This window comes from Pleurodeles waltl, chromosome 10 (assembly GCF_031143425.1).
Source record: "Pleurodeles waltl isolate 20211129_DDA chromosome 10, aPleWal1.hap1.20221129, whole genome shotgun sequence".
NCBI lineage: Eukaryota > Metazoa > Chordata > Amphibia > Caudata > Salamandridae > Pleurodeles > Pleurodeles waltl.
In genome coordinates, this window is record NC_090449.1 from 1,062,163,287 (window position 1) to 1,062,179,397 (window position 16,111).

Here is a 16,111-nt window from a genome sequence, read left to right on the forward strand (position 1 = left end):
CACAAAGGGGATCTAGAGGGTACTGTCAAGATCTCCAGAGATGCTGCTGTGGATTTGAAGTGGTGGATTGCAAGCAACAATCTTTCACAAGGAAAGCCGTTCCAGCAGTCGCCACCAGTGGCTACAGTGTTAACGGATGCTTCCACTCTAGGGTGGGGAGCTCATCTGGGGGATCTGGAGATCAAAGGTCTTTGGTCTCCAGAGGAACAGATGTTTCACATCAATCTGTTAGAGTTACGGGCTGTACGTCTGGCACTCAAGGCCTTCCTCCCTTCCCTTCGTGGTCAGTCGGTACAGGTCCTAACGGACAATACTACCACGATGTGGTACATAAACAAGCAGGGAGGAGTGGGGTCGTACCTTCTCTGCAGAGAAGCTCTTCGACTATGGTCCTGGGCAAAGGACCATCAGATTTGCTTGATAGCAAACCATCTGGCCGGAGTCTTGAACGTGCGTGCGGACAGTCTCAGTCGCCAATTCTCGGCAGACCACGAGTGGCGTCTCCATCCAGATCAAGTCCGTTTAATCTTCCAGAAGTGGGGGTTTCCTCGGGTAGATCTGTTTGCCACTCGAGAGAACGCGCATTGTCCGTTATTCTGCAGTCTCCAGTATCCAATGCAGGGAGCGTTGGGGGACGCGTTTCAAATAACCTGGTGCGGCCAGTTGCTTTACGCGTTTCCTCCCATACCCTTGATTCCTCGAGTATTGAGGAAGATTCGCCAGGACCGGGCACTAGTCATCCTAATAGCTCCGGATTGGCCAAGGAGGGTATGGTACTCCGACCTTCTCCAACTCTCAATGTGCCCTCCGCTCCGTCTCCCTTTCAGGGCAGACCTCCTCTCGCAGTCGCAGGGGCAGGTTCTACACCCCAACCTCCAGAGTCTGCACCTACATGCCTGGAGATTGAACGGGGCAACCTGAGTTCCTTCTCTCTCCCGCCTGAGGTAGTGGATGTTATATTAGCGGCCAGGCGACACTCCACTAAATCTATCTACGCTAATAGATGGTCTAAATTTGTTGCGTGGTGTGGAGAGAGGCAGATTGATCCTTTGCATGCTCATCTATCGGACGTTTTGTTTTTTGCTCTGTCTCTAGCGCAGAAAGGTTGTGCAGTGGCTACCATTAAGGGTTATTTATCGGCCTTGTCAGCCTTCATATGTCTTCCAGACCAACCATCTTTATTTAAATCCCCTATTGTTATCAGATTCTTGAAAGGTCTTCTAAATAAATATCCTCCAAAGCCATTCGTTATGCCGCAATGGGATTTGTCCTTGGTCCTGACTTTCCTTATGGGGTCCCCTTTTGAACCTGTGCATTCTTGCCCCTTACGGTATTTGGTTTTAAAAACAGTCTTCCTGATAGCTATAACATCAGCAAGGAGAGTGAGTGAGTTGCAGGCCTTATCAGTAAAGCCCCCTTATACAACTTTTTATGGGGATAAGGTGGTGTTGAGGACCAAGGCTGCTTTCCTCCCGAAGGTTGTTTCACCCTTCCATTTGGCTCAGGCAATTACTTTGTCCACGTTCTATCCTCCGCCTCATCCTTCCAAAGAGGAAGAAAGACTGCACCGTCTGGATCCAAAGAGAGCGTTGAGCTTCTTTATTGACAGAACAAAGGACTTCAGGCTGGAGGATCAACTGTTTATTGGATACGTGGGCGAGAGGAAAGGCAGTCCACAAGAGAACACTATCCAGGTGGGTTGTTCTTTGCATTAAAATCTGTTACTCTTTGGCAAAGAAGGATCCTCCTGAGGGCATTAGAGCTCATTCCACCAGAGCCAAGTCGGCCACTTCGGCCTTGGCCAGAGGTGTTCCTGTGGTCGACATCTGCAAGGCCGCAACTTGGTCGTCCCTTCACACTTTTGCAAAACATTACTGTTTGGATTCTGAGGTTAGAAGGGACGGCCATTTTGCACGGTCAGTGCTGCAGGATTTCTTGGTTTGACCATTTAGGCACCCACCGCCGGGCGTGGTACTGCTTTGGGACTCTATTCATTAGGTGAGGAATCCACAGGTAGTTGTATCCATCAGAAGAACGAGTTACTTACCTTCGGTAACGACTTTTCTGGTGGATACATTAGCTACCTGTGGATTCCTCACGGTCCCACCCGCCTCCCCGTTGCCTTTCTGGTCTTACCAAGTAATCCTTGAGTACGCTCCTCTTGGTCTTTGAGGGTGCAATAGATGTTGTATATATTATATTTATATATATGTATATATGTGTATATCGTTGTGTATATACTTGATGTGTATATATATATTTTAAAAAAGAGAGAGTTATATATATATATATATATATATATATATATATATATATATATAAAAGATTTACAGTTATTCATGCAATGTTGTGTATTTTTACAATGTAATGGGATGTTGCCTTGCTCTTTCATTGCATTGCCTGGTTGTTCTCATGCACGTAAAAAATGATTGGTACTGACGTCCGCACGTCTTCGAGGACCTCTTATTGCCTGTATGACGTCAGACGGCGTCGCGTGGGCTAGAGTGACGTCCTCGTCGACGTGCAGAGACTAGTAAGAAGATTTCCGTCGAATGCTGGCGCCATGGGAGTATTCATTAAGTGAGGAATCCACAGGTAGCTAATGTATCCACCAGAAAAGTCGTTACCGAAGGTAAGTAACTCGTTCTTCTCTTCCATAAAGATACATCTCGCAGCAATATCTGCATACCTGCAAATTACTCATTCAACTTCCCTATTTAGAATACCTGTCATTAAAGCATTTATGGAAGGCCTAAAAAGAATTATACCACCAAGGACACCACCTGTTCCTTCATGGAACCTCAATATTGTCTTAACAAGACTCATGGGTCCACCTTTCGAACCCATGCATTCTTGCGAAATGCAATATCTAACGTGGAAAGTTGCATTTCTCATTGCCATTACATCTCTAAGAAGAGTAAGTGAAATTCAGGCATTTACTATACAAGAACCATTTATTCAAATACACAAAAATAAAGTAGTTCTAAGAACCAACCCAAAATTCTTACCAAAGGTCATCTCACCGTTCCACTTAAATCAAACAGTAGAATTGCCAGTGTTCTTTCCACAGCCAGACTCAATAGCTGAAAGAGCACTACATACATTAGACATCAAAAGAGCACTAATGTACTACATTGACAGAACAAAACTTATTAGGAAAACAAAACAACTATTTATTGCATTTCAAAAACCTCATACAGGAAATCCAATATCAAAACAAGGTATAGCTAGATGGATAGTTAGGTGCATCCAAACCTGCTATCTTAAAGCAAAAAGAGAGCTGCCTATTACACCAAGGGCTCACTCAACCAGAAAGAAAGGTGCTACCATGGCCTTTCTAGGAAATATTCCAATGAACGAAATATGTAAGGCAGCAACATGGTCTACGCCTCACACATTTACTAAGCACTACTGTGTAGACGTGTTATCTGCACAACAAGCCACAGTAGGTCAAGCTGTACTAAGAACTTTATTTCAAACTACTTCCACTCCTACAGGCTGAACCACCGCTTTTGGGGAGATAACTGCTTACTAGTCTATGCACAGCATGTGTATCTGCAGCTACACATGCCACCGAACGGAAAATGTCACTTACCCAGTGTAATACTGTTCGTGGCATTAGTCGCTGCAGATTCACATGCGCCCACCCGCCTCCCCGGGAGCCTGTAGCCGTTTGGAAGTAATCTTCAACATTTGTACATTTGTAAATATATTACTTTAACCTTCATTTTGTACATACTTATTCATTCCATTGCATGGGCACTGTTACTAACATACACAACTCCTACCTCACCCTCTGCGGGGAAAACAATCTAACATGGAGTCGACGCCCATGCGCAATGGAACCAAAGTAGGAGGAGTCCCTCGGTCTCGTGACTCGAAAAGACTTCTTCGAAGAAAAACAACTTGTAACACTCCGACCCAACACCAGACGGCGGACTATGCACAGCATGTGAATCTGCAGCGACTAATGCCACGAACAGATGTACACTGGGTAAGTGCCATTTTCCTTATGCAAGGAGGGCACCAAATGTGCCCTTGAAGCAGTCTGGTGGTGCTGAGGAGCACCCCCATCCTAGCCAAGAGACACCTATTTCTAAAGGAGAGGTGGTAACACCTCTCTTCAACAGGAAATCCTTTGTTCTGCCTTCCCATGCCCGAGTTAAGCTCAGCAGCAGAAGGGCAGACCAGTGTCTGGGGCCGGCAGCACTGGCTTGCACGCAGACCCTGCAAGGCTGCACAGGCAGATATGGAGCGGGAGAGATCTTCTAAGAAGCCCCTACAGTACGTATCATGCAACTAACACTGGAATTGGTGTAGTTGGAGGATTCCAACATGCTTGATACCAAACATGACTAGGTTCGGTGAAGCCATTATGTAGTTGGACATCTCGTGTTGACCAATGTCCTCTACATACCTTAGGATGGCTTCCCCTCACTTACAAAGCCCAATAAATGGGGTTTGGGGTTTGCAGGGGTATTCAAAGGGGATCTTACATTAGAATATTGATTATAGCCCGCTTTGACTGCAGAAACAAATCATATTGTACTTACCTTAAGGCAGATGTCTATCCACTGAAGCTGTAAGGCTTTACAAGCTTTTTAAGGGGGCACTTAGCTTGGAATATTATTGATAAACTGCTTTGTGACTGCAGAGGCGCATTATGGAATCTTTACATTGAGGCACAAGCCTACCCAACCGCGCTGCATGCTCTTACAAGGTGTTTAAGGGGGGTACTTAACTTGGAATACTGATTATAAACCGTTCTATGACTGCTGACTGTAGAGACACATTATAGAGTCCATGCACTGAGGCACAAGCCAACCCACCTGAACTGCAGGCTTTTACAGGGAGTTTAATGGGGGAGGTCACTAAACTTGGAATACTCATGATAAACCTCTCTATGACTGCAGAGACACATCATTGACTCTATACTTTGAGATACCAACCTTTTGGGAAAGGGACCACAGTCTGTCGTTTCTGAAGAACACAGTGGTGATGAGCGTGGCATTTAGGGGGATATGGTTAAAGTTCAAAGCTGAACCGCAGCTGGTGCAGCCATCCCTGCCTACCTTGAATGAAGATCACTACTGAAGAAGGAATGTTTGACTGGTCAGAAACAGGCGACTTTTGCTGCTTCTAAGAGGTGCTTTCTGGTTTCTTTTCTCCCAACAGATCAAGGACATACTGAAGGGGTCTCTGCGTTTCAACCAGAGCCTGCTGGAGGCCGAAGAGAATGCGGAGATCACCATCGCTGATGATCACTACTGCTCCCAGGGCCTGACGGAGGAGCAGGGACTGCCAGTCCCCGAGATGGCAGCCTTGGGACCTGCGGTACAGGTAAGAGCTCCATTCACAGCTGCACTGGTAAAAGCCTGAATGTTCTGACATGCAGTGGGTGGTGCTGCAGCAGAGGGTGTGGTGGGCTACGGGCAGCCGCTACCTAACATTCTCCCTTGGCACTGGCCAGTATTTTTTCTGTTGCTTTAAGAGCTTGATGGAAACACCCATTCATTTACAAATCCGATCTTCATATCTCGATTTATGGAGTAAGAATGTTGCACATAGGCGTGCCTATCTGTATGATGTTGCACCACTTTCATGAGATGACCAATGAGGTTTCAGCACTACATGAGTGTACAAATTTACCCTTGATCTGACCCCTAGGCATGAGGGGGAGGCTGTGAACAGGGGTGTCCAAAGTTGGTCCTTGTGGACTGAAGGTACGCCAAAGTTTCTTGTTAGCTATTCGAGATTCGAGAATAAATTCAGGTGATGACCATCCACAGAGGTTACCATGAAAGCGTGCGTGGCTTTGGCCCTTGTCGACATCTGTGTCCTAGGCGGAGAAGTGCAGTATATACTGCCTTTTCTCTGCATTTGTCAGGTCACGGCGTGGGTGTCCATACACATTTCCATAGCACTACTGCCCTGACAGCCAGGTCTGGCGGGAAGAATACAGTTTACTGGTTCAGTCCTGCTGGACTTTTTGATCTGATCCCGTCCACAGACCTACCGCTTTGAGGGACTGCTTCTGTATCTGTTCTAAAGGTGAGGAATCTGCTTTGAGAAGTATTGACTAGACGAAGAAGTTACCTTTAGTAATCCTTTTTCTGGTGGATACTCCATAACTAAAACCGCAGATTCCCCTGGCCTCTCACTTGCCCATTCCATGAAGTGGTCTCTTTTTCTATATAAAATGGTCCTAAATTAGAGATCTGCACACCGGTACTTCTGATTATTGTTGGGCTCTGCAAAATAAAGTCAACACGGAGCTGGTTGACATCACCTATTAGTGAACAAGAGCAATGCTGCTTTAATCACCCCGATCCAATCTGGTGCCTTGGGATGTTTTAAAGTTGAGTATTCTACTTTTAGATAGGGTATCCGTCAAAAACTGTGTTAGATGCTAAATTTAAAATGTCCAAAATGCACTTGAAATTGGTCATAAAAAGATCACTTCCTGTGGATATTTCTACCCAAAGATTCTGAATTTCCCCATGCAACAAACTGTATCTGGAACCTTTTTTTCCATGACTTCCTCTGCCTGTAGGTTGTACCTGTGGATTCCGCCAGGGCTTCGCCCCACCCCCGGAAGTGACAGCGTACAGCTGAATAGAGGTGCCTCCCTTCCGCACTGTCAATTCTGTTTTTTTCCACTCCCTTCAATGCGGATCTGGAGCTCCATTCCCAGATTTAATCCAAGCTTTACAGACTTCCGCAAGAACATCTTTTTAGGGATGTCTCTCCCAAAGTCTACTGGCTTTAAGCCATCCTGCATCTGCAGCGAGTAAATGTAATTTATGGACCCGCATTCCACCTGCCTTTCATGTCTTGGATCTAAGCATTACTCACAGTCATGCAACAGATGCTCCCTGGTGAAACCGAAGGCCCCCGGGGAGTAGGTGAATCACAAGAAACTATCATTTTAGAAGTCCTGGGCCTGTGGGTGCTCTTAAGTCCTGGTCCCAGTTGAGATACATGTCCTGTGAGTAAGTCTAAGAAGTTGTCTGAGGACAAATCTTATAAAAAACACAAGAAGTGTAGGCAGGAGGACGCCGCCGGTCACTCCTGCTCCAGAGGTAGTTTTTGCAGTCTGCACTCTACATGCCTGACTCCACAAGGGCCATCTGATTCCATCCCCATTCCACTGATGGAGCCTGTGTCCCCCAAACTTCACAGGCCATCCTCGAATCTGCAGCAGATAGAGGCCTTGAGGGAGGCAATGCTGCAGCTCTTTCTGATTTATCTAGGTCCTCCCGGAGCGCCTTTGGGCCCCACCGATCCACCAGTTGGACTTCAATCCACAGATCCTGGCCTGGTATTGACTGACCCTGTTTCACCTCTGCCCCTCCCCAGCAACGTGCCATGACTCCACTTCTTTGTTGGAGGCCAGACAAATTCCACCCAGCTGGCACTACCCTCTAGTTTATGGGGCCAGTTCCAGATCTGACCCAGATTCCTATCTCATTTCATGGACTGAGTTCAGCTGGATCGCGGCCGCTGTCTCGTTTTGAAATTACTGAAGCACAGTTGGTTTTGATAAACGAGTCTGGCAGGACCTTTGCCTTGGTGCCTCCTTCTTTGTCCACTTCAGGCCTCATTGACTCAAACCCCGATGCCATACAGGACCCTTGGGGTACTCCACATGATGAGGAAGAGGCAGACAATTTGTTGCCCTCTAACTGTACCATAATGGCCCATACTTAGACCTTCACAATTCTAGTGTGCTTGATGTATTTATGTAGGTAGTTATATGGTGTTTCTTGAGTGCAAACCTTCGCTAGAAGTCAGAGCACTGTACATGGTCAAAGACAAGCATAAAGTCAATGAGTGATAGGAGAGGAAGCTATGGTGTGGATGGTTAATGAACCATAATTTGGAGTAGCATTGATTCTCTCCTGATGAATACTGGAATGTTCTTCTAGATCCTAGGTGTATAGATGGAAAAGGCCTGCTGACTTGTTTCTTCTTTTTCACACTTCTTAGTCTAATCTGCAGAGTTCCAGAACAGCGGTGCTGGGTAGGGAACGGCTATTCCTCCCATCTACAATGATGCTGTTTCCAACTCAACGTAGTGTGCGCCTTTAAAAGTAACACCTAACTTTTTCTTGGATACACATAGGTTCTGTCTCGTAGAAAGCTCAATGACATTACCATCATGGAATACGGTCTGACCGTCGGCCAGATACATCCACAACATATGGTTTGTAGTGAGTGAGACTTTGCCAGCCCTTCCAGAGGAGCTTAGAAATACCTTTGTCTAACTCTCCCTGACACGCAGGGTGCGGCCAAATACATTTTGAGGGCCCGGGTGGATAAAACAGATTGTATAGTTGGTGCTTTGGGCACTGGTGGTGTGATTCGTCTCCACAGATGCCTCTGCTTTCTTTCTGTGGGACCCAACTGTGTGACCGCTTCAGGTTGCTTGGAGACTAGGGAGAATCAGCTTTGTGGCAGTTTAGATAGAGCAGTGCTGCGGCCTTCTCCTTGGCTTGGTCTGCTTGACCCGCCAGTGCCCTCGGTACCAGATGTTGGTTGGGTCCTGGCTTTAACACCAGAGGCAGCCTTCTCAACTCACGGGACAAATCAGTCCAGCGCGTTGGAGTTTGCAGGGGGCATGGTGGCAGAAGAGGATGGGGGTCACCAAGAAATAGCCAGTGTCTCTTCCTCCCCCTTGCCGCCGCCAGGTCCCGGCTGCTTCGAGTCACCCATGTATAAAAAAGCCACAGGATCCACCCTTAGACTAAGGAAGGACATGGTTATATCATGCAGAAAGCAACAAAAGTCCAACCAGGTGTCATTAGTGATTGAAGGTGAGCACAGAAATTATAAATGTATTCATTCCTGATGGTTGTAGAGTGCATATATTGTAATTATAGGTTCGATGGCATCTGTCGCTGTAGATACGCATGTTTTGCAATAGCTCGCCATCTGGTGTTGGGCCGGAGTGTTACAAGTTGTTTTTCTTCGAAGAAGTCTTTCGAGTCACGGGACCGAGTGACTCCTCCTTTTGTCTCCATTGCGCATGGGCGTCGACTCCATCTTCGATTGTTTTTTTTCCGCCATCGGGTTCGGACGTGTTCCTGTCGCTCCGAGTTTCGGAACGGAAAATTAGCTAATTTCGGAAGATTTTCGTCGGTATTGTTGCGTTCGGGATCGGCGTACTTAGATTCAACACCGCATCGAAGATCGAAGAGCTCCGGTGCCCTTCGGGGTAGTTTTTTCGATCCCCCGTCGGGGCCTGGTCGGCCCGACCGCGTGCTGAAGAACGCCGATGGAACGGACCCCGTTCCGTTTCTGCCCCAAATGCCACAATAAATACCCCTATACAGACCCAACACTTGGTCTGTAACCTGTGCCTGTCACCTGAGCACAGTGAAGACACCTGTGAGGCCTGTCGTGCGTTCCGGTCCCGAAAGACACTCCGAGACCGTCGAGCCAGAAGACTTCAGATGGCGTCCGCGCCGACAGCCCACCGAGAGTTCGAGGAGCAGGAAGAGGAAGGTACCTTCTCGAACCAAGAATCGGACTCCGAAGGATTCGACGATACACAAACCGTGAGTAAGACGTCGAAAACCACACAGAGAAAGATTTACAAGGCCCAGGGGACGCCACTGCCATCAGGCCATGGCTCCACCCATAAATTCGGTGACCGACCGTCGGCACCGAAAAAGGCCCAAACAGTGCCGAGATCGTCCGACTCCGGTCGAGACACCGGCACGCAGCCTTCTCGGGACCGAGAAAGTGCTGGAGACAAGCCTCGACACCGGGATGCCGGTGTGGACACGGCTCGACGCCGAGACAGCGGCACCGAAGAAGATCGACGCCGAGAGGTTTCGGCCCCGAAAAAGAAAAAAGTCACCTCGGAGCCGAAAAAACACGCAGACAGGGTTTCGGTGCCGAAACAAACTGCAAGCGACCCAGCTTCAGGCTCTTATACAGAAGAGCACTCGCTAACCTCCCAAATGCAAAAGCATAGGTTTGAGGTAGAGCTACAAGCAACTGATGTGGATCATACGCAAAAGCGTATCTTCATACAGCAGGGGACAGGAAAAATAAGCACCCTTCCCCCCATTAGAAGAAAGAGAAGGTTGGAGTTCCAAACTGAACAGACACCACAACCAAAAGTGGTGAAAAGAGTTACCCCACCACCCTCTTCTCCGCCAGTGATTAACGTCTCACCAGCACGAACTCCATCACACTCCCCAGCTCACACCACCATAAGCCAGGGTGACCAAGATCAAGACGCATGGGACCTATACGACGCCCCAGTGTCAGATAACAGTCCGGAGGCATACCCTACAAAGCCATCTCCACCAGAAGACAGCACCGCGTATTCTCAAGTGGTGGCTAGAGCAGCACAATTTCACAACGTAAGCCTCCACTCAGAACAGGTCGAGGATGATTTTTTATTCAACACACTCTCCTCCACCCACAGCTCATACCAAAGCCTGCCTATGCTCCCTGGTATGCTCCGGCACGCAAAAGAAATCTTTAAGGAGCCGGTCAAAAGTAGGGCAATCACACCAAGGGTGGAAAAAAAGTATAAGGCGCCTCCTACAGACCCGGTTTTCATCACTACACAGCTGCCACCAGACTCTGTCGTTGTAGGAGCAGCTAGGAAAAGGGCCAACTCTCACACATCTGGAGATGCACCACCCCCAGATAAAGAAAGCCGCAAGTTCGATGCAGCTGGTAAAAGAGTCGCAGCACAAGCTGCAAACCAGTGGCGCATCGCGAACTCCCAGGCACTACTTGCGCGCTATGACAGAGCCCACTGGGACGAGATGCAACATCTCATTGAACATCTGCCCAAGGACTTACAAAATAGGGCAAAACAAGTGGTTGAGGAGGGACAGACCATTTCCAACAACCAGATCCGCTCCTCCATGGACGCTGCAGATACAGCTGCACGGACAATTAATACATCTGTAACTATCAGAAGGCATGCATGGCTCCGAACGTCTGGATTTAAACCAGAGATTCAACAAGCAGTTCTCAATATGCCTTTTAATGAAAAAGAACTGTTCAGTCCAGAAGTGGACACAGCGATTGAGAAACTCAAAAAAGATACGGACACTGCCAAAGCCATGGGCGCACTCTACTCCCCGCAGAGCAGAGGGAATTACAGCACATTCCGTAAAACGCCCTTTCGAGGGGGGTTTCGGGGTCAGAGCACACAAGCCACCACCTCACAAGCAACACCGTCCAGTTACCAGGGACAGTATAGAGGAGGTTTTCGGGGACAATATAGAGGAGGGCAATTCCCTAGAAATAGAGGAAGATTTCAGAGCCCCAAAACCCCTACTACTAAACAGTGACTCACATGTCACTCACCCCCTCCACACAACACCAGTGGGGGGAATAATAAGTCATTATTACAAAGCATGGCAGGAAATCACTACAGACACTTGGGTTCTAGCAATTATCCAACATGGTTATTGCATAGAATTTCTACAATTCCCTCCAAACATACCACCAAAAGCACAAAATTTGACAACACACCATTCCAATCTCCTGGAGATAGAAGTGCAGGCACTATTGCAAAAGAATGCAATCGAATTAGTGCCAAACACACAAATAAACACAGGAGTTTACTCACTGTACTTTCTGATACCAAAGAAGGACAAAACGCTGAGACCAATCCTAGACCTCAGAGTAGTGAACACTTTCATCAAATCAGACCACTTTCACATGGTCACACTACAAGAAGTATTGCCATTGCTAAAACTACACGACTACATGGCAACTTTTGACCTCAAGGATGCTTATTTCCATATACCAATACACCCATCGCACAGGAAATACCTAAGGTTTGTATTCAAGGGAATACATTACCAATTCAAGGTACTGCCTTTCGGATTAACAACCGCACCAAGAGTCTTTACCAAATGTCTAGCGGTAGTCGCTGCACACATAAGGCGGCAGCAAATACATGTGTTCCCATATCTAGACGACTGGCTAATCAAGGCCCATTCGTTAATACAGTGCTCAAATCACACAAATCATATCATACAAACCCTTTTCAAACTAGGGTTCACCGTCAATTTCACAAAATCCAAAATTCTGCCGCGCAAGGTACAACAATACCTGGGAGCCATAATAGACACATCAAAAGGGGTAGCCACTCCAAGTCCACAAAGAATTCAAAATTTCAACACCATCATACAATGCATGTATCCAACACAAAGGATACACGCAAAGATGGTACTACAACTCCTAGGCATGATGTCTTCATGCATAGCCATTGTCCCAAACGCAAGACTGCACATGAGGCCCTTACAACAGTGCCTAGCATCACAATGGTCACAAGCACAGGGTCACCTCCTAGATCTGGTGTTAATAGACCGCCAAACTTACCTCTCGCTTCTGTGGTGGAACAACATAAATTTAAACAAAGGGCGGCCTTTCCAAGACCCAGTGCCACAATACGTAATAACAACAGATGCTTCCATGACAGGGTGGGGAGCACACCTCGATCAACACAGCATACAAGGACAATGGAACGTACATCAAACAAAACTGCATATAAATCACCTAGAACTTCTAGCAGTTTTTCAAGCACTAAAAGCTTTCCAACCAATAATAGTTCACAAATACATTCTCGTCAAAACAGACAACATGACAACAATGTATTATCTAAACAAGCAGGGGGGGACGCACTCCATGCAGTTAAGCCTGCTAGCACAAAAGATTTGGCGTTGGGCAATTCACAACCAAATTCGCCTAATAGCACAATTTATACCAGGGATCCAAAATCAACTCGCAGACAATCTCTCTCGAGATCACCAACAGGTCCACGAATGGGAAATTCACCCCCAAATTCTGAACACTTATTTCAAACTCTGGGGAACACCTCAGATAGACTTGTTTGCGACAAGGGAGAACGCAAAATGCCAAAACTTCGCATCCAGATACCCACACAAACAATCCCAAGGCAATGCCCTATGGATGAACTGGTCAGGGATATTTGCTTACGCTTTTCCTCCTCTCCCTCTCCTTCCTTACCTGGTAAACAAACTCAGTCAAAACAAACTCAAACTCATATTAATAGCACCAACTTGGGCAAGGCAACCCTGGTACACAACGCTGCTAGACCTATCAGTAGTACCCTGCATCAAATTGCCCAACAGGCCAGATCTGTTGACACAGCACAACCAAAAGATCAGACACCCAGATCCAGCATCGCTGAATCTAGCAATCTGGCTCCTGAAATCCTAGAATTCGGGCACTTACAACTTACCCAAGAATGTATGGAAGTCATAAAACAAGCCAGAAGGCCAGGCACTGCTATGCAAGTAAATGGAAGAGGTTTGTTTGCTACTGCCATATTAATCAAATACAACCATTACACACAACTCCAGAACATGTAGTGGGTTACTTGCTTCACTTACAAAAATCTAACCTGGCTTTCTCTTCCATTAAAATACACCTTGCAGCAATATCTGCATACCTGCAGACTACCTATTCAACTTCCCTATATAAGATACCAGTCATTAAAGCATTCATGGAGGGCCTTAGGAGAATTATACCACCAAGAACACCACCTGTTCCTTCATGGAACCTAAATGTTGTCCTAACTAGACTTATGGGTCCACCTTTTGAACCCATGCACTCCTGCGAAATACAGTTCCTAACCTGGAAGGTGGCATTTCTCATCGCCATTACTTCCCTAAGAAGAGTAAGCGAGATTCAGGCGTTTACAATACAGGAACCTTTTATACAACTACACAAGAATAAGGTCGTCCTAAGGACCAATCCTAAATTTTTGCCAAAGGTTATTTCACCGTTCCATCTAAATCAAACAGTGGAACTTCCAGTGTTCTTTCCACAGCCAGGTACCGTAGCTGAAAGGGCACTACATACATTAGATGTCAAAAGAGCATTGATGTATTACATTGACAGAACAAAAAACATCAGAAAGACTAAACAACTATTTATTGCATTTCAAAAACCTCATGCAGGAAACCTAATATCAAAACAAGGTATAGCCAGATGGATAGTTAAATGCATCCAAATCTGCTACCTTAAAGCTAAACGACAGCTGCCCATTACACCAAGGGCACACTCAACCAGAAAGAAAGGTGCTACCGTGGCCTTTCTAGGAAACATCCCAATGCAAGAAATATGTAAGGCAGCCACATGGTCTACGCCTCACACATTCACCAAGCACTACTGGGTAGACGTGTTATCCGCACAACAAGCCACAGTAGGTCAAGCCGTATTAAGAACATTATTTCAGACTACTCCCACTCCTACAGGCTGAGCCACCGCTTTTGGGGAGATAACTGCTTACTAGTCTATGCAAAACATGCGTATCTACAGCGACAGATGCCATCGAACTGAAAATGTCACTTACCCAGTGTACATCTGTTCGTGGCATCAGTCGCAGTAGATTCGCATGTGCCCACCCGCCTCCCCGGGAGCCTGTAGCAGTTTGGAAGTTACCTTCAATTATTTATATATGTATCATCTCAACCTTAAATAGGTGCATACTTAGTCACTCCATTGCATGGGCACTATTACTACAATTCAACTCCTACCTCACCCTCTGCGGGGAAAAACAATCGAAGATGGAGTCGACGCCCATGCGCAATGGAGACAAAAGGAGGAGTCACTCGGTCCCGTGACTCGAAAGACTTCTTCGAAGAAAAACAACTTGTAACACTCCGGCCCAACACCAGATGGCGAGCTATTGCAAAACATGCGAATCTACTGCGACTGATGCCACGAACAGATGTACACTGGGTAAGTGACATTTTCATTTCAGGGAGGCCATATTCGCATTGATAAGTATGTGACAAATTACATATGACTACCAGATGTATAGAAAAGGCCTACAGAAACCGCAGTGCTCAATGGGGTGAACGATCACACAGCGGAAGGGAACAAGAACCAAAGCAGTCCAGTCCTTGGGATTTTACTTACCCATCGTGTATACCAGTGGTTCCCAACCTGTGGTCCGGGGACCCCTGGGGGTCCGTAAAGCCTCCTCGGGGGGGTCCGTGACTGCTTAGAAAATGAAATATTATTGACAGATTAGGTCCCCAGCTTTCAGTAATGACTCAGAGAGGGGTCCCTGGACTCCAGTAATGATAAAGTGGGGGGTCCACGGAAGTCAATGGTTGGGAACCACTGGTGTATACCATCCAGGTTTGTCCTTTCCTTATTCCAACTCTCATCCTTCCCGGTCTCTTAGGACCATCCAGCCTCTGTCTCTAGTCTACTCATCACTGTAAGGCCAGCCCCAGCCTTCCTCACCCAGTCTCCCAGACAGTACCTCGCCATCATCTGTATGTACCGCCAAGAGCAACAAGGAAGGAGGGAAAGGCAACGGATGGAAAGGAGAAGGCAAAGAGGAGGCTGTGTGAGAGAGGGCAGCCAGGAGGAGAGAAGAGAGACGAGAAGATAGCACGAGCAGAGGGAGGAGCAATGAGGAGGGCGAGAAGGGAGGGTGTTCAGAGGGGGGAGATGATACAGAAGCGGAAAGGGAAGGTGCTGGGAGAAGAGGACAGGAGAGGGGACGGAAGAAGATGAATATAAAAATGAGGGTAAGGAGAAAATGATAGAATGAAGGTGCCTGTGGTGACCACTATAGCTTCATAGTCCACTGCTGAGGGCTATAACAGTTGTTAAAGGCCCGACCCGCGTTATAGGCCCAGGGCTATTCCACCCACTAAAGATAGAATGTTCTAAATTAAAAAGAGAAACATGTAGACAAACATTGAAATGTTGGCGCTCCGGGCCTTTACCAGCCATTAGAAGCCCTGTGTTACTCCATTGTCTTCAGTCCCAGCATTCCACTGTTCTACACTGATGTGTGGTAAACACACAGTTGTTCCCTACTTTCTTTCAAAGACTTGTATCTGGCAGCGACTGGCCTTGTTTGCTGTACGCGCTCCGTCTGGGGGCCTGTGCCAGGGCTGATTTTGGTTCCCAGAAATCTTCGGTATTCCCTGTAAATTCCAAAAGATTAGGCGCTTACTCCATACTCGGGCATAATAAGTCAATGATGGTACGTTTCTGAAAGAATCAGACCGATAGTATGTTAGTAGTTTAGAATTGCGCTTTTTTAAGGTGCAGTAGGTCATGTCACTATTCCTTACAG

The 16,111-nt window shown here is 46.9% G+C and overlaps 1 protein-coding gene across 4 annotated transcripts in view; it reads left to right on the forward strand.

Annotated features, from left to right (window-relative positions):
• Positions 1–16,111, forward strand: part of TBC1D5 (TBC1 domain family member 5) — a 1,391,198-nt gene that overhangs the window by 1,335,686 nt on the left and 39,401 nt on the right. For all 4 annotated transcript variants that reach the window (XM_069212078.1, XM_069212077.1, XM_069212079.1 and 1 more), the window contains one exon: positions 5,176–5,340. In XM_069212078.1, coding sequence (XP_069068179.1) covers positions 5,176–5,340 — 165 coding nt within the window. The remainder of the gene's footprint in view (positions 1–5,175; positions 5,341–16,111) is intronic.